Raw genomic sequence first — 22,437 nt, 5'->3', positions numbered from 1 at the left:
GACTGAACTGTGGGTAAGATCTGCTGCCATCTTGTGGCAGATTTATTAACAGCACCCTCTGACCTCAGCCATCCCCATGCTGAACATGCAGCGGCTTGTTAGGGTTCGCTTAGGAAATTCATTTCCTAATTGTCTACCAGGATGGCCCAATGGCAAACATTCATTCATTTCATCATTTAGAGCAACACAACACGTCACAACTGACGTAATGATGACAAGGAGATTCAGTAGGTGTGTTCTTTTTTATGTCCACATCTCTTACTGATCTGTCTCCACCCGCTCAGGGGGATCGAAACCGGAAATAAAAGCAGAAGAAGGTCTAGGTTCTTCCTGTAGGTGTCATAAATCATTATGACGTTTTGATTACTAAGAAACAGGAAATTAAGCAATTTATTTTGTAGAATTAACCCAGCATTAGTTAAAAAATGACCCAGCATTTGGGTTGAATGCACATAACCCATCTTTCTGAGTTAAATAATAAACCCATCTTTCTGGGTTGAATAGGAAACCCATCTTGCTGGGTTAAATTAACAAAACAAACATCTTTCTGGGTTGAATAAGAAACCCATCTTTCTGGGTTGAATAAGAAACCCATCTTGCTGGTTTAAATTAACCCAGTGTTGGTTTGGTGAAATAGCTACCCAGCAGCTGGGTAGTAAACTATCCAATTTTGGGTTGTTTTTAACAAAACATTTTTTAGAGTGTGGTTTACTGTGGCCGAAACTGGAAATACAAGCAGAAGTAGTTGTCGGTTCTTCCTGTGGTTGTCATAAATCATTATGACATTTTGACTCCAAAAAAACCCATGAAAATAACCTATTCATTTTACAGAATTAACCCAGCATTGCAGTTAAAATTACCCAGCATTTGGGTTGAATGCGCATAACCCATCTTTCTGGGTTAAGCAAGAAACCTATCTTAATGGGTTAAATCAACCCACCGTTGGTTTGGTGCAATAGCTACCCAGCAACTGAGTAGAAAACTACACATTTTTTGGTTGTTATCAACCCAGCATTTTTTAGAGTGTAGTTTAACTGTGGCCAAAACCAGGATTAAAAGCAGAAGTAGGCTTAGGTTCTCCCTGTTGGTGTCATAAATCATTATGATGTTTGGACTACAAAAAACAGGGAAATAAGTAATTTATTTTGCAGAATTAACCCAGCTTTGCAGTGAAAAATGACCCAGTATTTGGGTTGAATTTGCATAACCCATATTTCTGGGTTAAGCAAGAAACCTATCTTAATGGGTTAAATCAACCCACTGTTAGTTTGGTGCAATAGCTACCCAGCAGCTAGGTAGAAAACTACTCGATTTTGGGTTGTTATCAACCCAGCATTTTTTACAGTGTAGTTTAACTGTAGCCGAAACCAGGAATAGAAGCAGAAGTAGGCTTAGGTTCTTCCAGAAGGTATCATAAATCATTATGACGTTTGGACTACAAAATAACATGAAAATAACCAATTTATTTTGTAGAATTAACCCAGCATGGCAGTTAAAATGACCCAGTATTTGGGTTGAATGTACGTAACCCATCTTTCTGGGTTCAATAAGAAACCCATATTGCTGGGTTGAATTAACCCAGCGTTGGTTTGGTCCAATAGCTACCCAGCAGCTTGGTCAAACTACCCAATTTTGGGTTGATTTCAACCCAGCATTTTTTAGAGTGTAGTTAAATGTGGCTGAAACCGGAACTAAAAGCAGAAGTAGGTCTAGGTTCTTCCTGTAGTTGTCATGAATCAATATGACGTTTGGACTACAAAAAAACATGAAAATAACCCATTTATTTTGCAGAATTAACCCAGATGCAGTTAAAATGACCCAGTATTTGAGTTGAATGTACATAACTCATCTTTCTGGGTTAAACAAGAAACCCATCTTGCTGGGTTAAATTAACCCAGTGTTGGTTTGGTGCAATAGCTACCCAGTAGCTGGGTAGAAAACTACCCAACTATGGGTAGTTTTCTATGAAGTAGCTGGGTACAAAACTACCCAATTTTGGGTTGTTTTCAACCCAGCAATTTTTAGACTGTAATTTACTGTGACCGAAACAGGAAATAAATCTAGAAGTAGGCTTAGGTTCTTCCTTTAGGTGTCATGCATTATTATGACATTTGGACTACTAAAAAACAGGAAAATAAGCTATTTATTTTGTAGACATAACCCAGCATTACAGTTAAAATTACCCAGTATTTGGGTTGAATGCGCACAACCCATCTTTCTGGGTTAAACAAGAAACCCATCTTGCTTGGTTAAATGAACCCAGCATTAGTTTGGTGCAAAAGCTACCCAGGGTAAAAAAAACTACCCAATTTTGGGTTGTTTTCAACCCAGCATTTTTTGGAGTGTAGTTTAACAGTGGCCGAAACCGGAAATAAAACCAGAAGTAGGTCTAGGTTCTTCCTGTAGTTGTCATGAATTATTGTGACGTTTGGACTACAAAAAACAGGAAAATAAGCAATGTATTTTATAGAATTAACCCAGTATTGCAGTTAAAATGACCCAGTATTTGGGTTGAATGTACATAACTCGTCTTTCTGGGTTAAACAAGAAACCCATCTTGCTGGGTTAAATTAACCCAGCGTTGGTTTGGTGCAAAAGCTACCCAGCAGATGGGTAAAAAACTACCCAATTTTGGGTTGTTTTCAACCCAGCATTTTTTTTGAGTGTAGTTTAACTGTGGCCGAAACCGGAAATAAAACCAGAAGTAGGTATAGGTTCTTCCTGTAGTTGTCATGAATTATTGTGACGTTTGGACTACAAAAAACAGGAAAATAAGCAATGTATTTTGTAGAATTAACCCAGTATTCCAGTTAAAATGACCCAGCATTTGGGTTCAATGCTAACAACCCATCTTTCTGGGTTAAATAAAAAATAAAAAAAAGACATCTTGCTGGGTTTAATTAACCCAGCATTGGTTTGGTGCAAAAGCTACCCAGCAGATGGGTAAAAAACTACCCAATTTTGGGTTGTTTTCAACCCAGCATTTTTTTGAGTGTAGTTTAACTGTGGCTGAAACTAGAAATACAATCAGAACTAGGTCTAGGTTCTTCCTGTAGTTGTCATGAATTATTGTGACGTTTGGACTACAAAAAACAGGAAAATAAGCAATGTATTTTGTAGAATTAACCCAGTATTGCAATTAAAATGACCCAGCATTTGGGTTCAATGCTAACAACCCATCTTTCTGGGTTAAATAAAAAAAAAAAAATGACATCTTGCTGGTTTAAATTAACCCAGCGTTGGTTTGGTGCAAAAGCTACCCAGCAGATGGGTAAAAAAACTACCCAATTTTGGGTTGTTTTCAACCCAGCATTTTTTGGGGTGTAGTTTAACTGTGGCCGAAACCAGAAATAAAACCAGAAGTAGGTCTAGGTTCTTCCTGTAGTTGTCATGAATTATTGTGACGTTTGGACTACAAAAAACAGGAAAATAAGCAATTTATTTTGTAGAATTAACCCAGTATTGCAGTTAAAATGACCCAGTATTTGGGTTCAATGCTAACAACCCATCTTTCTGGGTTAAATAAATTTAAAAAAAAAGACATCTTGCTGGGTTAAATTAACCCAGCGTTGGTTTGGTCCAATAGCTACCCAGCAGATGGGTAAAAACTACCCAATTTTGGGTTGTTTTCAACCCAGCATTTTTTTTAGTGTAGTTTAACTGTGGCCGAAACCGGAAATAAAACCAGAAGTAGGTCTAGGTTCTTCCTGTAGTTGTCATAAATCATTATGACGTTTGGACTACAAAAAACATTATTTTGCAGAATTAACCCAGAATTGCAGTTAAAAGATCCAGTATTTGGGTTGAATGCTAACAACCCATCTTTCTGGGTTAATTTTTTTTTAAAAGACATCTTGCTGGGTTAAATCAACCCAGCGTTGGTTTGGTCCAATGGGTTAAAAAAACTACCCAATTTTGGGTAGTTTTCAACCCAGCATTTTTCAGAGTGTAGTTAAACCCCTAAATTAAAGAAAAGTCTACTATTTTTTGCCCTAAATACACATTTCCACTTTATTAATAGCATTAAGTGGAAAAAAGAATTGATGTTGAACTGGCTCCCGCATCCACACACTCATTCAATATTTACCAATGCAATGTTTGACTACGCTTAAGGGCAAATTCAAACAGCCTTTTTTTCCCCGTCTGGTCTCGCATTTATTGCCGTCACAGCAGGAGTTAGTCAACAAGTGCAATAAACCGAAATGAACAATATCGGTAATTACTTAAAATTGTTAATACAAGAGCAGCTCTATAACCGAAATTATTTCACCGATGTTAACACTGTAATTATTGGTGTGCTTGTTGTTTTACAAAAAATGGGAGAGTAGTATTGTCTACTATTGTTTCTTTTTTAAGAAGTGGAATCATAATTACTGACTTATTCCTAAACACATTTGTCCTTAAGGCGATACAAAATGACATTTGTATGTGTAAAAGCAATCCAATCATAATCTTAATTTAAGATAAGAACACACATTGTGTTTAATACGAGTAACTCGTAAAAAAAATGCAAGCAAAAGTCAGCCATTAATGGAATAAATACCTATTGTCCTCAAAATTATACATACAATAACCTATAATGACTACTTATTCCTCAACACATTTGTCTTTATTAAGGCCATACAAAATATGACATTATCATGTGTGAAAAGCCTTTTATCAAATTAATAACAATGACAATTTTTGTTTGGAACAAGTTTTTTAAAAAGGTTGTTTCTCTTTGAGTATAAGTTTTATTACAGTTAATAGATGAACATTTTTCAAAGGGGAACTATACATTTTTGGAGTTGTACTATCGTTCACAATCCTTATTTAAGACAAGACAAAACATTATTTTTTAACGCAATGTAACTTCTAAATAAACACGAGCAAAAGTCAGCAAACAAATTAATTTAGTCCTCAAAATTCTACAAACAATACCCTATAATGACAACTTATTCCTGAACACATTTGTCTTCATTAAGGCCATACAACATATGACATTTTTATGTGTGAAAAGCCTTTTATCAAACTGATAACAATGGCAATTTTATGTTTTAAGCAAGTTTTTAGAAAGGTTGTTTCTCTTTGAGTATAAGTTTTATTACAATTAATTAATGAACATTTGGCAAAGGGTAACTACGCTTTTTTGGAGTTGTACTATGATTCACAATCCTTATTCAAGACAAGACAACACATTCTCTTTAACGCAATGTAACTTGTGAATAAACACGAGTAAAAGTCAGCCAACAAATTAATTTTGTCCTCAAAATTCTACAAACAATACCCGATAATGACAACTAATTCCTGAACACATTTGTCTTTATTAAGGCCATACAATATATGACATTTTTATGTTTGAAAAGCCTTTTATCAAATTAATAACAGTGGCATTTTATGTTTTAAGCAAGTTTTTAGAAAGGTTGTGTTTCTCTTTGAGTATAAGTTTTATTACAGTTAATAAATGAACATTTGGCAAATGGGAACTATGCTTTTTTGGAGTTGTACTATCATTCACAATCCTTATTTAAGACAAGAACACACATTATACGCAATGTAACTTGTGAATAAACACGAGTAAAAGTCAACAAACAAATTAATTTTGCCCGCAAAATTCTACAAACAATACCCTATAATGAGAACTTATTCCTGAACACATTTGTCTTCATCAAGGCCATACGATATATGACATTTTTATGTGTGAAAAGCCTTTTATCAAATTAATAACAATGGAAGTTTTTTGTTTTAAGCAAGTTTTTAGAGAGGTTGTGTTTCTCTTTGAGTATAAGTTTTATTACAGTTAATAAATGAACATTTGGCAAAGGGGAACTACACTTTTTTGGAGTTATACTATCATTTACAATCCTTATTTAAGACAAGAACACACATTATTTTTAACGCGATGTAACTTCTAAATAAACACGAGCAAAAGTCAGCCAACAAATTAATTTAGTCCTCAAAATTCTACAAAGAATACCCTATAATGACAACTTATTCCTGAACACATTTGTCTTCATTAATGCCATACAATATATGACATTTTTATGTGTGAAAAGCCTTTTATCAAATTAATAACAATGGCAGTTTTTGTTTTGAACAAGTTTTTAGAAAGGTTGTTTCTCTTTGAGTACAAGTTTTATTACAGTTAATAAATGAACATTTGGCAAAGGGGAATTACACTTTTTTGGAGTTGTACTATCATTCACAATCCTTATTTCAGACAAGAACGCATGTTTGTTTGTTCTTTTTTAATACAATGTAACTCCTGAAAAAATGCTGGAAAAGTCATCCAACAAATTAATTTTGTCCTCAAAATTCTACAAACAATACCCTATAATGACAACTTATTCCTGAACACATTTGTCTTCATCAAGGCCATACAACATATGACATTTTTATGCGTGAAAAGCCTTTTATCAAATTAATAACAGTGGCATTTTATGTTTTAAGCACGTTTTTAGAAAGGTTGTGTTTCTTTTTGAGTATAAGTTTTATTACAGTTAATAAATGAACATTTGGCAAAAGGTGACTACACGTTTTTGGAGTTGTACTATCATTTACAATCCTTATTTAAGACAAGACAACACATTCTTTTATTAACGCAATGTAACTTGTAAATAAACACGGGTAAAAGTCAGCAAACAAATTAATTTTGTCCTCAAAATTCTACAAACAATACCCTATAATGACAACTTATTCCTGAACACGTTTGTCTTTATTAAGGCCATACAATATATGACATATTTATGTGTGAAAAGCCTTTTATCAAATTAATAACAATGGCAATTTTATGTTTTAAGCAAGTTTTTAGAAAGGTTGTGTTTCTCCTTGAGTATAAGTTTATTACTGTTAATAAATGAACATTTGGCAAAGGGGAACTACACTTTTTTGGAGTTGTACTATCATTCACAATCTTTATTTCAGACAAGAACGCATGTTTTTTTTTTTTTAATGCAATGAAACTCCTAAAAAAATGCTGCAAAAGTCAGCCAACAAAATAATTTAGTCCTCAAAATTCTACAAACAATACCCGATAATGACAACTTATTCCTGAACACATTTGTCTTCATTAAGGCCATACAATATATGACATGGGCTTCACGGTGGGAGAGGGGTTAGTGCGTCTACCTCACAATACGAAGGTCCTGCAGTCCTGGGTTCAAATCCAGGCTCGGGATCTTTCTGTGTGGAGTTTGCATGTTCTCCCCGTGAATGCGTGGGTTCCCTCCGGGTACTCCGGCTTCCTCCCACTTCCAAAGACATGCACCTGGGGATAGGTTGATTGGCAACACTAAATTGGCCCTAGTGTGTGAATGTGAGTGTGACTGTTGTCTGTCTATCTGTGTTGGCCCTGCGATGAGCTGGCGACTTGTCCAGGGTGTACCCCGCCTTCCGCCCGATTGTAGCTGAGATAGGCGCCAGCGCCCCCCGCGACCCCGAAAGGGAATAAGCGGTAGAAAATGGATGGATGGAATATATGACATTTTTATGTGTGAAAAGCCTTTTATCAAATTAATAACAGTGGCATTTTATGTTTTAAGCACGTTTTTAGAAAGGTTGTGTTTCTTTTTGAGTATAAGTTTTATTACAGTTAATAAATGAACATTTGGCAAATGGGAACTATGCTTTTTTGGAGTTGTACTATCAATCACAATCCTTATTTAAGACAAGACAAAACATTATTTTTTAACGCAATGTAACTTGTGAATAAACACGGGCAAAAGTCAGCAAACAAATTAATTGTGTCCTCAAAATTCTACAAACAATACCCTATAATGACAACTAATTCCTGAACACATTTGTCTTCATTAAGGCCATACATTATATGACATTTTTATGTGTGAAAAGCCTTTTATCAAATTAATAACAGTGGCATTTTATGTTTTAAGCAAGTTTTTAGGAAGGTCGTGTTTCTCTTTGAGTATAAGTTTTATTACAGTTAATTAATGAACATCTGTCAGAGGGGAACTACACTTTTTTGGAGTTGTACTATGATTCACAATCCTTATTTAAGACCAGACAACACATTCCCTTTAACGCAATGTAACTTGTGAATAAACACGAGCAAAAGTCAGCAAACAAATTAATTTAGTCCTCAAAATTCTACAAACAATACCCTATAATGACAACTTATTTCTGAAAACATTTGTCTTCATTAAGGCCATACAATATATGACATTTTTTATGTGTGAAAAGCCTTTTGTCAAATTAATAACAATGGCATTTCTGGTTTTAAACACATTTTTAGAAAGGTTAATCAACTACTTGTATTTCACTTTGAGAATATGTTTTATTACAATTAGTAAATTAACATTTGCCAAGGGAAACCAACCTTTATTTAAATGTACTATCATCCACAATCCCCTATTTAAGACAAGAACACACATTTTTTTTAAATGCAATCCAACTCGTAAATAAACGTGAATAAAAGTCAGCCAACATCGGAATACATCCATTTAGTCCTCCAAATTCTACATGCAATACCCTCTAATGACAACTTGAAACAGTTTTTTATTTTTTATTTTTGCAATTGTATTTAAAAAAAAACAACTAAGAATTCACACGTACATAAGTATTCCCAGCCTCTGCCGTGAAACTCAAAATTTAGCGAATATGTAAAAGTGACTCAAAATGATGATTGAAGAATTTTCGAGGCTGAATATAAGGAGGATGAGAGTTTTGGAAGCGGAGTATTAAGAAGGTCCAGAAAGTGGTAGCATTGCAAAGTGCTAAATAACACATTTAAACTCTAAACATAATAAAACATATCTTACTGTACAATGTCTGCACTCACTGGGATGCCGACTGATGGGATGCTTGTATCTTCCCATTTAGTTGAGTAATATTTGGGGGGGGAAAAGAAGCATATTTTCGTGTCTTTCTTGCAATCTCAGGTACAAGCTAGGTAGCGCTCAATGATCCTGGCACCGCTAAAAGTAGTAGTATGTGCAATCTATTAAACAGTGTGTACTAATAGTGGGTGTGTTGAGGGTGATTTACCAAGACTGTGGGCATGATTTACTAAGATCCTAATACCACGCGCTAAATAGTGTGTGCAATTTATAAAATAGTGTGTACTAATAGTGGGCTTGTTGTGGCTGATTTTCCAAGACCTTTGGCCAGATTTACCAAGATCCTAATACCACGTGCTAAATAGTGTGTGCAATGTATAAAAAAGTATGTGCTAATAGTGGGTGATTTACCAAGACTTTGGGCCTAATTTACAAAGATCCTCCTGATACCAGGCGCTAAACAGTGTGTGCAATTTATAAAATAGTGTGTACTAATAGTGGGCGTGTTGTGGCTGATTTTCCAAGACTGTGGGCCTGATTTACTAAGATCCTAATACTACGCGCTTAATAGTGTGTGCTAATAATGGGTGGTTTACCAAGACTGTGGGCCTTATTTACTAAGATCCTAATACCATGCGCTAAATAGTGTGTGCAATCAATAAAACAGTGTGTGCTAATAGTGGGTGATTTACCAAGACTGTGGGTCTGATTTACAAAATCCTAATACTACGCTCTAAATAGTGTGTGCTAAAAGTAGGTGATTTACCAAGACTGTGGGCCTGGTTTACTAAGATCCTAATACCACGCGTTTAATAGTGTGTGCAATCTATAAAACAGTTTGTGCTAATAGTGGGTGATTTACCAAGACTGTGGGCCTGACTTACTAAGATCCTAATACTATGCGCTGAATAGTGTGTGCTAATAATGGGTGATTTACCAAGACTGTGGTTCTGATTTACTAAGATCCTAATATCACTCGCTTAATAGTGTGTGCTAATAGTGTGTGCTAATAGTAGGTGATTTACCAAGACTGTGGGCCTTATTTACCAAGATCCCAACACCATGCGCTAAATAGTGTGTGCAATTTATAAAAAAGTTTGTACTATTAGTGGGTGATTTACCAAGACTGTGGGCCTGATTTACTAAGATCCTAATACCACAAGCTAAATAGTGTGTGCAATCCATAAAACAGTGTGTGCTAATAGTGGGTGATTTACCAAGACTGTCGGTCTGATTTACAAAATCCTAATACTACGCCCTAAATAGTGTGTGCTAAAAGTGGGTGATTTCCCAAGACTGTGGGCCTAATTGACTAAGATCCTAATACCACGCGCTAAACAGTGTGTGCAATTTATAAAAAAGTTTGTACTATTAGTGGGGGATTTACCAAAACTGTGGGCCTGATTTACTGAGATCCTAATACCACAAGCTAAATAGTGTGTGCACTCTATAAAACAGTTTGTGCTAATAGTGGGGGATTTACCAAAACTGTGGGCCTGATTTACTGAGACCCTAATACAACGCACTAAATAGTGTGTGCAATCTGTAAAACAATGTGTGTTAATAGTGGGTGATTTACCAAGACTGCGGGCCTGATTTACAAAGATCCTAATACCACCCGCCAAACAGAGTGTGCAATTTATAAAACAGTTTGTGCTAATAGTGGGTGATTTACCAAGACTATGGGCCTGATTTCCTAAGATCCTAATACTATGCGCTAAACAGAGTGTGCAATTTATAAAATAGTCTTTACATCTAGTGGGCGTGTTGTGGGTGATTTACCAAGACTGTGGGCCTGATTTACTAAAATCCTAATACCACGCGCTAAACAGAGTGTGCAATCTATAAAACAGCGTGTACTAATAGTGGCCGTGTTGTGGATGATTTACCAAGACTGTTGGTCTGATTTACAGAAATCCTAATACCACTTGCTAAACAGAGTGTGCAATCTATAAAACTGTGTGTATTATTAGTGGGCGTGTTGTGGGTGATTTACCAAGACTGCAGGCCTGATTTACTAAAATCCTAATACCATGCGCTAAACACAGTGTGCAATCAATAAAACAGTGTGTGCTAATAGTGGGTGATTTACCAAGACTGTGGCCCTGATTTACTAAGATCCTAATACCACGCGCTAAATAGATTGTGCAATCTATAAAATAGTGTGTACTATTAGTCGGTGTGTTGTGGGTGATTTACCAAGACTGTTGGCTTGATTTACAAAGATCCTAATACCACGCGCTAAACAGAACGTGCAATCTATAAAACAGTTTGTGCTAATAGTGGGTGATTCACCAAGACTGTGGGCCTGACTTACTAAGATCCTAATAATATGCGCTAAATAGTGTGTGCTAATAATGGGTGATTTACCAAGCCTGTGGGCCTGATTTACTAAGATCCTAATACCACGCTGTTAATAGTGTGTGCTAATAGTAGGTGATTTACCAAGACTGTGGGCCTTATTTACTAAGATCCTAATACCACAAGCTAAATAGTGTGTGCAATTTATAAAAAAAAAGTGTGTACTATTAGTGGGTGATTTACCAAGACTGTGGGCCTGATTTACTAAGATCCTAATACCACAAGCTAAATAGTGTGTGCAATCAATAAAACAGTGTGTGCTAATAGTGGGTGATTTACCAAGACTGTGGGTCTGATTTACAAAGTCTTAATACTACGCGCTAAATAGTGTGTGCTAATAGTGGGTGATTTACCAAGACTGTGAGCCTAATTGACTAAGATCCTAATACCACGCGCTAAACAGTGTGTGTACTCAATAAAACAGTTTGTGCAAATAGTGGGTGATTTAACAAGACTGTGGGCCTGATTTACAAAGATCCTAATACCACGTGCCAAACAGAGTGTGCAATTTATAAAATAGTATTTACATCTAGTGGGCGTGTTGTGGGTGATTTACCAAGACTCTGGGCCTGATTTACTAAGATCCTAATACCACGCGCTAAATAGTGTGTGCTAATAGGGGGCGTGTTGTGGGTGATTTACCAAGACTGTGGGTCTGATTTACAAAATCCTAATACTACGCCCTAAATAGTGTGTGCTAATAGTGGGTGATTTACCAAAACTGTGGGCCTGATTTACTAAGATCCTAATACCACGCGCTAAATAGTGTGTGCAATTTATAAAACAGTGCGTACTAATAGTGGTCGTGTTGTGGGTGATTTTCCAAGACCGTTGGCCTGATTTACTAAGATCCTAATACCATGAGCTAAATAGTGTGTGCAATTAATAAAACAGTGTGTGCTAATAGTGGGTGGTTTACCAAGACTGTGGGCCTGATGTACTAAGATCCTAATACCACGCGCTAAATAGTGTGTGCTAATAGGGGGCGTGTTGTGGGTGATTTACCAAGACTGTGGGCCTGATTTACAAAATCCTAATACTACGCCCTAAATAGTGTGTGCTAATAGTGGGTGATTTACCAAAACTGTGGGCCTGATTTACTAAGATCCTAATACCACGCGCTAAATACTGTGTGCAATTTATAAAACAGTGCATACTAATAGTGGTCGTGTTGTGGGTGATTTTCCAAGACCGTTGGCCTGATTTACTAAGATCCTAATACCACGAGCTAAATAGTGTGTGCAATTTATAAAACAGTGTGTGCTAATAGTGGGTGGTTTACCAAGACTGTGGGCCTGATTTACTAAGATCCTAATACCACGCGCTAAACAGAGTGTGCAATTTATAAAATAGTCTTTACATCTAGTGGGCGTGTTGTGGGTGATTTATCAAGACTGTGGGCCTGATTTACTAAGAGCCTAAAACCACGCGCTAAATAGTGTGTGCAATCCATAAAACAGTGTGTGCTAATAGTGGGAGTGTTGTGGATAATTTACCAAGACTGTTGGTCTGATTTACAAAAATTCTAACACCACACGCTAAATAGAGTGTGCAATCTATAAAACTGTGTGTACTATTAGTGGGCATGTTGTGTGTGATTTACCAAGACTGTGGGCCTAATTTACTAAGATCTTAATACCACACACTTAACAGAGTGTGCAATTAATAAAACAGTGTGTACTGTTAGTGGGCGTGTTGTGGCTGATTTACCAAGACTGCGGGCCTGATTTACTCAGATCCTAATACTACGCTCTAAACAGTGTGTGCAAATTATAAAACAGTTTGTACTATTAGTGGGCGTGTTGTGGCTGATTTACCAAGACTGCGGGCCTGATTTACTTAGATCCTAATACTACGCTCTAAACAGTGTGTGCAAATTATAAAACAGTTTGTACTATTAGTGGGCGTGTTGTGGCTGATTTACCAAGACTGCGGGCCTGATTTACTTAGATCCTAATACCACGCGCTAAACAGAGTGTGCAATCAAAAAAACAGTGTGTGCTAATAGAGGGTGATTTACCAAGACTGTGGGCCGGATTTATTAAGGACCTAATACCACAAGCTAAATACTGTGTGCAATCTATAGAACAGTGTGTGCTAATAGTGGGTGATTTACCAAGACTGTGGGCCTGATTTACTAAGATCCTAATACCACGAGCTAAATAGTGTGTGCAATCTATAAAACAGTGGGTGATTTACCAAGACTGTGGGCCTGAATTACCACGCGGACACAGACTTTTATTGCTATAGAAAAAATGAAGGACTTGGGTAACAAACATTAAGATAAATAAAGAACTTTGAGGGTGAAAAGTCTTCCACGAATTCCCGCAGCTAAAGTTGACTTTACAGACTTGTTGGCTAAAAACAACTTCAGCCTCGGGCCGGGCAGGTGGATGTTTGATCAGAATAAACACACAATGCCTCGGAGAGAAGACTAGACGGGACTGTTGCTGAAGAAAACAGCCCGCCGGAATCTTTCCGTGGCAAAAAGTGTGGGGAGGACAACCTAAGAATGTGGCGCAGGCCGGATGGTTTCAATCTGAAAAATATCATTTCTGGGCCGGCGGCGGTTATTTCGGATTAGTTTCAGCGTCCACTGGCGGCGGAAACATGTGGAAATATTGCTTCCAAACTCCCAAAGATGCTCCCATTCTTGGTGATCGGGTAAGACTAGATAGGACATTTTTTACAGCTTCACGAAAATGTACGTAATAAGGGATTATTTATAATGGTATCAATCAAAATAAATGTGGAACAAACTAACAGAAAGTAAATATTGTTAAAAACTAGATAAGAGAGAGAAAGTATTACAAACGCCTTATACCAGTCTGTGGAACGCTCTCCCTGACCACCTGAGGGCACCCCAGACTGTGGATGCTTTTAAAAAAAGGCTTAAAAACCCATCTTTAAAAAAAAAAAGCCTTTTTATAGATATACATGCGGGTTCTAGCTATTGGGCTGTTTCTAGTTTTATATTTTATTTATTTTTACTATTATTATTAGTACTATTTTTTTTACACTGTGGCACTTTGAGGTTGTTTGCTCCCAAAAACAATCGGACCAAATGGCACACCGGATTTTAAGGCGGATTAATTTTCAGTTTTAACAAAGTTTTAATGTGCATAGATTTTTGTCAAAGTCTTTCTCCGACAAAATGTGACTTTTCAGTCACGTCCGTATCCTCTCTCTCCTCTTGCTCTCGGCCGCCTATACTGTTAAAGACACCAGATGGTTAGATTAACACGTACCGCCTGGGAAATCTAACCACCTGTCGGCCGTATCTCGCCGTCAGCACGCGCCCCGGCCCCCGTCCGATGGTGCTCGTCCTCAGCACCCCAGTCAGAGGCGGTGACCTTTGCACCTGCAGGGGCGCTGGCCACACCTCCCTCCACAGGGTCATGTTAGGATTTTTCGTTCCTACATTTAAAAGATTTCCTTGCAGTCTATATAACATGGAGTGGTGCTTCTTTGGTCTAAATCAGGGGTGTCCAAGCTGCGGCCCGCGGGGCATCATGGGTTTCATGAGGAATCTCGCCCGCAGGGAGATTGCAATCGTTTTAAAAGTCCGGCACCTTCCACAGTCATGGTGCAGAAAAGATAAAAAAATCCAAGCAACACAAAATGTCAACATACATGGTCACTGAACTATGTGGATATTATAAAACATCCATTTACCATTAAAAAAATGAAAAACACTCACCACTTTTGGTGCAATGGATGTCAAGTGGATCTAGCATTATATTGTGGTAGTGTAGTCCATAGTGGATCTAGCATAATAGTGAGAGTCCAGTCCATAGTGGATCTAGCATAATAGTGAGAGTCCAGGGAAGTCCATAGTGGATCTAACATAATAGTGAGAGTCCAGTCCATAGTGGATCGCACATAATAGTGAGAGTCCAGTCCATAGTGGATCTAACATAATAGTGAGAGTCCAGTCCATAGTGGATCTAACATAATATTGTGAGAGTCCAGTCCATAGTGGATCTAACATAATATTGTGAGAGTCGAGGCCATAGTGGATCTAACATAATAGTGGAGTCCAGTCCATAGTGGATCTAGCATTATATTGTGAGAGTACAGTTCATAGTGGATTTAACATAATAGTGAGAGTCCAGTCCATAGTGGATTCAACATAATAGTGAGAGTCCAGTCCATCGTGGATCTAACGTAATAGTGAGAGTCCAGTCCATAGTGGATCTAACATAATATTGTTAAGAGTCTAGTCCATAATGGATCTAACATAATAGTGAGAGTCCAGTCCATAGTTGATCTAACATAATATTGGGAGTCCAGTCCATAGTGGATCTAACATAATAGTGAAAGTCCAGTCCATAGTGGATCTTAACATAATATTATGAGAGTCCAGTCCATAGTGGATCTTAACATAATATTATGAGAGTCCAGTCCATAGTGGATCTTAACATAATATTATGAGAGTCCAGTCCATAGTGGATCTTAACATAATATTATGAGAGTCCAGTCCATAGTGGATCAACATAATAATGGAGTCCAGTCCATAGTGAATCTAGCATAATATTGTGAGAGTCCAGTCCATTGTGGATCGAACATAATAGTGAGAGTCCAGTCCATAGTGGATTGAACATAATAGTGAGAGTCCAGTCCATAGTGGATCTAACATAATAGTTAGAGTCCAGTCCATACTGAATCTAATCTCACGATACATGGCCCCATTCATTCTTTCCTTAACACGAATCAAACGTCCTGTCCCCTTAGCAGAAAAACAGCCCCAAAGCATGATGTCCACCCCCATGCTTCACAGTACGTGTGGTGTTCTTGGGATGCAACTCAGTATTCTTCTTCCTCCAAACACGACGAGTTGAGTTTATACCAAAAAGTTCAATTTTGGTTTCATCTGACCACATGGCATTCTCCCAATCCTCTGCTGTATCATCCATGTATCCATTTTGGTATAAACTCAACTCGTCGTGTTTGGAGGAAGAGAAATACTGAGTTGCATCCCAAGAACACCATACCTACTGTGAAGCATGGGGGTGGAAACATCATGCTTTAGGGCTGTTTTTCTGCTAAGGGAACAGGACGATTGATCCGTGTCAAGGAAAGAACGAATGGGGCCATGTATCGTAAGATTTTGAGCCAAAACCTCCTTCCATCAGTGAGAGCTTTGAATGGTTGACCAAATACTTATTTTCCACCATAATTTACAAATAAATTCTTTAAAATTCCTACAATGTGAATTCCTGGATTTTTTTTTCACATTCTGTCTCTCACAGTTGAAGTGTACCTATGATGAAAATTACAGACCTCTGTCATCATTTTAAGTGGGAAAACTTGCACAATCGGCGGCTGACTAAATACTTTTTGCCCCACTGTATTTTTTGGGAAAAATGTTGCATATTTTGTGTTCTGCCATAGAAAAAACTGAGCTGTTTTTTTTATTTTAAAGAAGGGCCTGAATCAAACAAAAAACATGGACAACAATAAAAATTAAAATTGACGGATCTATCTGAAGTTGATCTCGAGATTATTGTGATAAAAGTAAAGAGTAAAAAGAAGTATAATTTATTTTTAACACTTTTTGTTTTTAAGTATCATTGCTCAAAAGATAATAGTGAATCCAAATCCAAAATTACGGCTCCAATTATTATATAATCCCAAATATCCCACCTAAAAAGTAATTGGGTTAAAATATTGCATATTTTGTGTTTTTTCCATATTTGTTTCCTAATGTTGATCTAGATATTTAAAACTTGAATAATAATCAAAATAAAAATACTGAATAATGACACATTTTTTAATATATTTTTTTACCAAAATCCTTTGAGTGGAGGCCTAAATGTAGATTTTTTTTATACATTTATTGTATTGGTTTTTAAAATAACAATGATGAAAATGGCCCCGGCTTGCTTTTATTTTTCAGTTTGCAGCCCTAAGTGGAAAAAGTCTGGACACCCCTGATTTATGAGCTGTCTATGATTGTTCACACCTGCACAGATAGGAGTAGCAGCAGCCAATCCAGAGGGCGCTAAAAGTCACGTGACGTCACTTATTTTAAAATGTGAAGTGCGACATCTAGTGGACAAAGTGAGAACAGCAGTTTAATTTAAAAAAAAAATGCACCTCATTTTTATATTTAGCAATCTCCTCTTCCGGGCCAATACAGGTAGGATTAAACCCGTATTGACACTTTCCAACCCTCCCCATTTTTCCTAGGGCCACAATTCTCGCGAATTTTTCCCAATTTCCGCCCCGACACGACTATCAGAGGGCTCCGTTTCCGCCCGGACCAAAAATAACAATTACACCTCAACGTGAAGCGCGGCAAATCCGAACGGAAAAAGAAGAAGCAGGGACGTCATGGCTGAAATAAAAACCGAAATATCGCTATAAGAAACTGGTAATTAAAACACTCAAGAAAAAACACAAATAATGCTGAAATATTTTTGCACTTTTGTGGGGTGTATTTTTTTTTAGACGTTTCACCTGTTTGGGACTTGTGATAAAGCACTCGATGATTATGGCGCTACTGTCGTTTCATCTCGGAAAATAGTCACGATAAACGTGTGCTTTTTCTTAAATATGTGCTATTTGTATGAGGAAAAAAATCGAACAATAATTTTACCTTTGGCAAACGTAAGGTTCTCAATACCCAACCTGTTTGTGTGCCTTTAAAAAAAAATAGAACTTTACTTTAAAGGCCTACTGAAACCCACTACTACCGACCACGCAGTCTGATAGTATATATATCAATGATGGAATATTAACATTGCAACACATGCCAATAAGGCTGGGTTAGTTTACTAAATTGCAGTTTTAAATTTTGCGCGAAGTAACCTGTTGAAAACGTCACGGTATGATGACGCGTGCGCGTGACGTCACAGATTGTAGCAGACATTTTGATCCAGCACTGATCACAACTATAAGTGGTCTGCTTTAATTGCATAATTACACAGTATTCTGGACATCTGTGTTGCTGTATCTCTTGGAATTTGTTCAATTAATAATGGAGACGTCAAGGAAGAAAGATGTAGGTGGGAAGCGGTGTATTGCGGCTGCATTTAGCAACACAAACGCAGCCGGTGTTTCCTTGTTTACTTTCCCGAAAGCTGATGGTGAAGCTTTACTATGGAACAGAGCGGTCAAGCGAACATGGTTTCCTACCACATGTCAACCGGCAGGTTTCGGTGAGAAAATGGTGGTATTAAAGGCCTACTGAAATGAGATTTTCTTATTTAAATGGGGATAACAGGTCCATTCTATGTGTCATACTTGATCATTTTGCGATATTGCCATATTTTTGCTGAAAGGATTTAGTAGAGAACATCAACGATAAAGTTTGCAACTTTTGGTCGCTCATAAAAAAGCCTTGCCTCTACCGGAAGTAGCAGACGATGTGCGCGTGACGTCACGGGTTGTGGAGCTCCTCACATCTGAACATTGTTTACAACCATGGCCACCAGCAGCGAGAGCGATTCGGACCGAGAAAGCGAGGATGAAAGATTTGTGGATGAGAATAGTGAGGGTGAAGGACTAGAAAAAAAAAAGATGACTATACAATGGGAGCGATTTAGATGATATTTGACAAATTTACTAGGATAATTCGATAAAATCCCTTATCTGCTAATTGTGTTACTATTGTTTTGGTGAGATTATATGGTACCTGAAAGTCGGAGGGGTGTGGTGACCGCCAGTGTCTCCAGTGGGAGGAGCTAATAGTCCGCAGCTGCAGGAGGACGCAAGCTCCGCTCATGTCTGCGGTAAGAGACGAATTACTAGCACAATTTTCTCACCGAAACCTGCCGGTTGACGTGGTCGGGAACCATGTTCGCTTGAATGCTCTGTTCCATATTAAAGCTTCACAACAGTAGTAGTGGGTTTCAGTAGGCCTTTAAAAATAATAATAGAACTATTCTTTAAAGGCCTACTGAAACCCACTATTACCGACCACGCAGTCTGATAGCTTATATATCAATGATGGAATCTTAAAGGCCTACTAAATGAGATTTTCTTATTTAAACGGGGATAGCAGGTCCATTCTATGTGTCATACTTGATCATTTCGCGATAATGCCATATTTTTGCTGAAAATATTTGGTAGAGAACATTGACAATTAAGTTTGCAACTTTTGGTCGCTAATAAAAAAGCCTTGTCTGTACCAGAATTAGCAGACGATGTGCGCGTGACGTCACAGGTTGTGAAGCTCCTCACATCCTCACATTGTTTACAATCATGGCCACCAGCAGCAAGAGCGATTCGGACCGAGAAAGCGACTATTTCCCCATTCATTTAAGCGAGGGTGAAAGATTTGTGGATGAGGATAGTGAGAGTGAAGGACTAGAAAAAGGCGGAGGCAGTGGGAGCGATTCGGATGTTATTAGACAAATTTACTAGGATAATTCTGGAAAATCCCTTATCGGTTTATTGTGTTACTAGTGTTTTAGTGAGATTATATGGTACCTGAAAGTCGGAGGGGTGTGGCCACGGGTGTGGTGACCGCCAGTGTCTCCGGTGGGAGGACGCAAGAGAGTCCGCAGCTGCAGGAGGACGCAAGCTCCGTTCATGTCTACGGTAAGAGCCGACTTATTACCACAAATTTCTCACCGAAACCTGCCGGTTGAAATGTGGTCGGGAACCATGTTCGCTTGACCGCTCTGTTCCATATTAAAGCTTCACAACAAACAAAGAAACACCGGCTGTGTTTGTGTTGCTACAGCCGGCTGGAATACACCGCTTTCCACCTACATCTTTCTTTTTTGTTGTCTCCATTATTAATTGAACATATTGCAAAAGACTCAGCAACACAGATGTCCAGAACACTTTTTAATTATGCGATAAAGTCAGAATACATTGAGCCGCTACCACCGGTGACATCACGCGCATGCGTCATCCTTCCACGACGTTTTCAACAGGATACTTCGTGGGAAATTTAAAATTGTAATTTAGTAAACTAAACCGGCCGTATTGGCATGTGTTGCAATGTTAAGATTTCATCATTGATGTATAAATTATCGGACTGTGTGGTTGGTAGGAGTGGGTTTCAGTAGGCCTTTAAAAAAAAGAACTGTACTTTAAAACACTATCTACTTCTTACAACCAAAAAACTGTGAGAACTATAACAGTATGTAAAATGTTTACAGAACTTGTGTGAGCCTGTAAAGTTAAAGTACCATCTAGTACACACTAAGTGTGGCAAAATTGTTCTCCGCATTTGACCCATCACCCTTGGTAACCCTCTGGGAGGTGAGGAGAGCAGTGAGCAGCAGCAGTGGTGGCCGCGCCCGGGAGTCATTTTTGGTGAGTTAACCCCCAATTCCAACCCTTGATGCTGAATGCCAAGCAGGGAGGTAATGGCCTTAATTTTTATAGCTAAAAAGTTAAAGTACCAGTGATTGTCTCTCACACACACACACACACACACACACACACACACACACACACACACACACACACACAAGGTGTGGCGAAATTATTCTCTGCATTTGACCCACCACCCCCTAAGAGGTGAGGGTAGCAGTGAGCAGCAGCGGTGGCCGCGCCCGGGAATCATTTTTGGTGATTTAACCCCCCAATTCCAACCCTTGATGCTGAGTGTCAAGTAGAGAGTTTATGGGTCCCATTTTGCAGTGAAAAAGTTAGAGTACCAATGATTGTCACACGCACACTAGGTGTGGCAAAATTATTTTCCCCATTTGACCCATCATCCTTGATCACCCCCTGGGAGGTGAGGGGAGCAGTGAGCGGCAGCGCCCAGGAATAATTTTTGGTGTTTTAACCCCCCAATTCCAACCCTTAATGCTGAGTTTCAAGCAGGGAGGTAATGGGTCCCAGTTTTTCATGGTCGTTGGTATGACTCGGCCAGGGTTTGAACTCACGACCTACCCATCGCAGGGCGCACACTCTAACCACAAGGCCACAGAACTATCCGCATTGCTGTGTTTTCCGGATAATAGGGCTAAGTAAGAGCGGGTCTATTCATGTCTATTTTCATACAAAAGGCGCACCGTATTATAGGGCGCTTTAAAGGAGTATTATTATTATTAGAGATGTCCGATAATGGCTTTTTTGCCGATATTCCAATATTGTCCAACTCTTAATTACCGATACCGATATATACAGTCGTGGAATGAACACATTATTATGCCTAATTATGTTGTGATGCCCCGCTGGATGCATTAAACAATGTAACAAGGTTTTTCCAAAATAAATCAACTCAAGTTATGGAAAAAAAAAGTGCCAACATGGCACTGCCATAGTTACAAACCCCGTTTCCATATGAGTTGGGAAATTGTGTTTGATGTAAATATAAACGGAATACAATGATTTGCAAATCCTTTTCAACCCATATTCAGTTGAATGCAGTACAAAGAAAAGATATTTGATGTTCAAACTCATAAATTGTTTTTATTTTTTGCAAATAATAATTAACTTTGAATTTAATGGCTGCAACATGTGCCGAAGTAGTTGGAAAAGGGCATGTTCACCACTGTGTTACATCACATTTTCTTTTAAGAACACTCAAACATTTGGGAACTGAGGAAACTAATTGTTAAAGCTTTGAAAGTGGAATTCTTTACCATTCTTGCTTGATGTACAGCTTAAGTTTTTCAACAGTCCGGAGTCTCCGCTGTCGTATTTTACGCTACATAATGCGCCACACATTTTCCATGGGAGACAGTTCTGGACTGCAGGCTGACCAGGAAAGTAGCTGCACTCTTTTACTACGACGCCACGCTGTTGTAACACGTGGCTTGGCATTGTTTTGCTGAAATAAGCAGGGGCGTCCATGATAACGTTGCTTGGATGACAACATATGTTGCTCCAAAACCTGTATGGACCATTCAGCATTAATGGTGCCAGATGTGTAAGTTCCCCATGGCTTGTGCACTAATACACTCCCATACCATCACAGATGCTGGCTTTTGAACTTTGCGTCAATAACAATCCGGATGGTTATTTTCCTCTTTGTTCCGGAGGACACCAGGTCCTCTGTTTCCAAATATAATTTGAAATATGGACTCGTCAGACCACAGAACACTTTTCCACTTTGCATCAGTCCATCTTAGATAAGCTCGGACCCAGCGAAGCCGGCGGCATTCCTGGGTGCTGTTGATAAATGGCTTTCGCTTTGCATAGTAGAGTTTTAACTAGCAGTTACGGATGTAGCGACCAACTGTCGTTACTGACAGTGGTTTTATGAAGTGTTCCTGAGTCCATGTGGTGATATTCTTTACACACTGATGTCGGTTTTGCCAAAACCCCAAATATTTATACTCCAAAACCAGGACGGTGTGCCTGGGCCAGGATGGTTTCACCCTATCGTAGTGAG

At 38.2% G+C, this 22,437-nt stretch overlaps 1 protein-coding gene across 5 annotated transcripts in view; it reads left to right on the top strand.

Annotated features, from left to right (window-relative positions):
- Positions 1-17,185: 17,185 nt before the first annotated feature.
- The window catches only part of LOC133569989 (sodium- and chloride-dependent neutral and basic amino acid transporter B(0+)-like), a 38,417-nt gene continuing 33,165 nt past the window's right edge, over positions 17,186-22,437 (top strand). Inside the window, exons 1-2 of one of the 5 annotated variants that reach the window (XM_061922582.1) lie at positions 17,291-17,508; positions 19,545-19,679. In XM_061922582.1, coding sequence (XP_061778566.1) covers positions 19,671-19,679 — 9 coding nt within the window. In that variant the 5' untranslated portion in view covers positions 17,291-17,508; positions 19,545-19,670. The other 4 variants (XM_061922580.1, XM_061922578.1, XM_061922581.1 and 1 more) reach the window with 4 other exon arrangements.

This window comes from Nerophis ophidion, linkage group LG16, assembly GCF_033978795.1.
Source record: "Nerophis ophidion isolate RoL-2023_Sa linkage group LG16, RoL_Noph_v1.0, whole genome shotgun sequence".
Lineage (NCBI taxonomy): Eukaryota > Metazoa > Chordata > Actinopteri > Syngnathiformes > Syngnathidae > Nerophis > Nerophis ophidion.
This window is presented reverse-complemented; position numbering and strand designations above follow the sequence as displayed.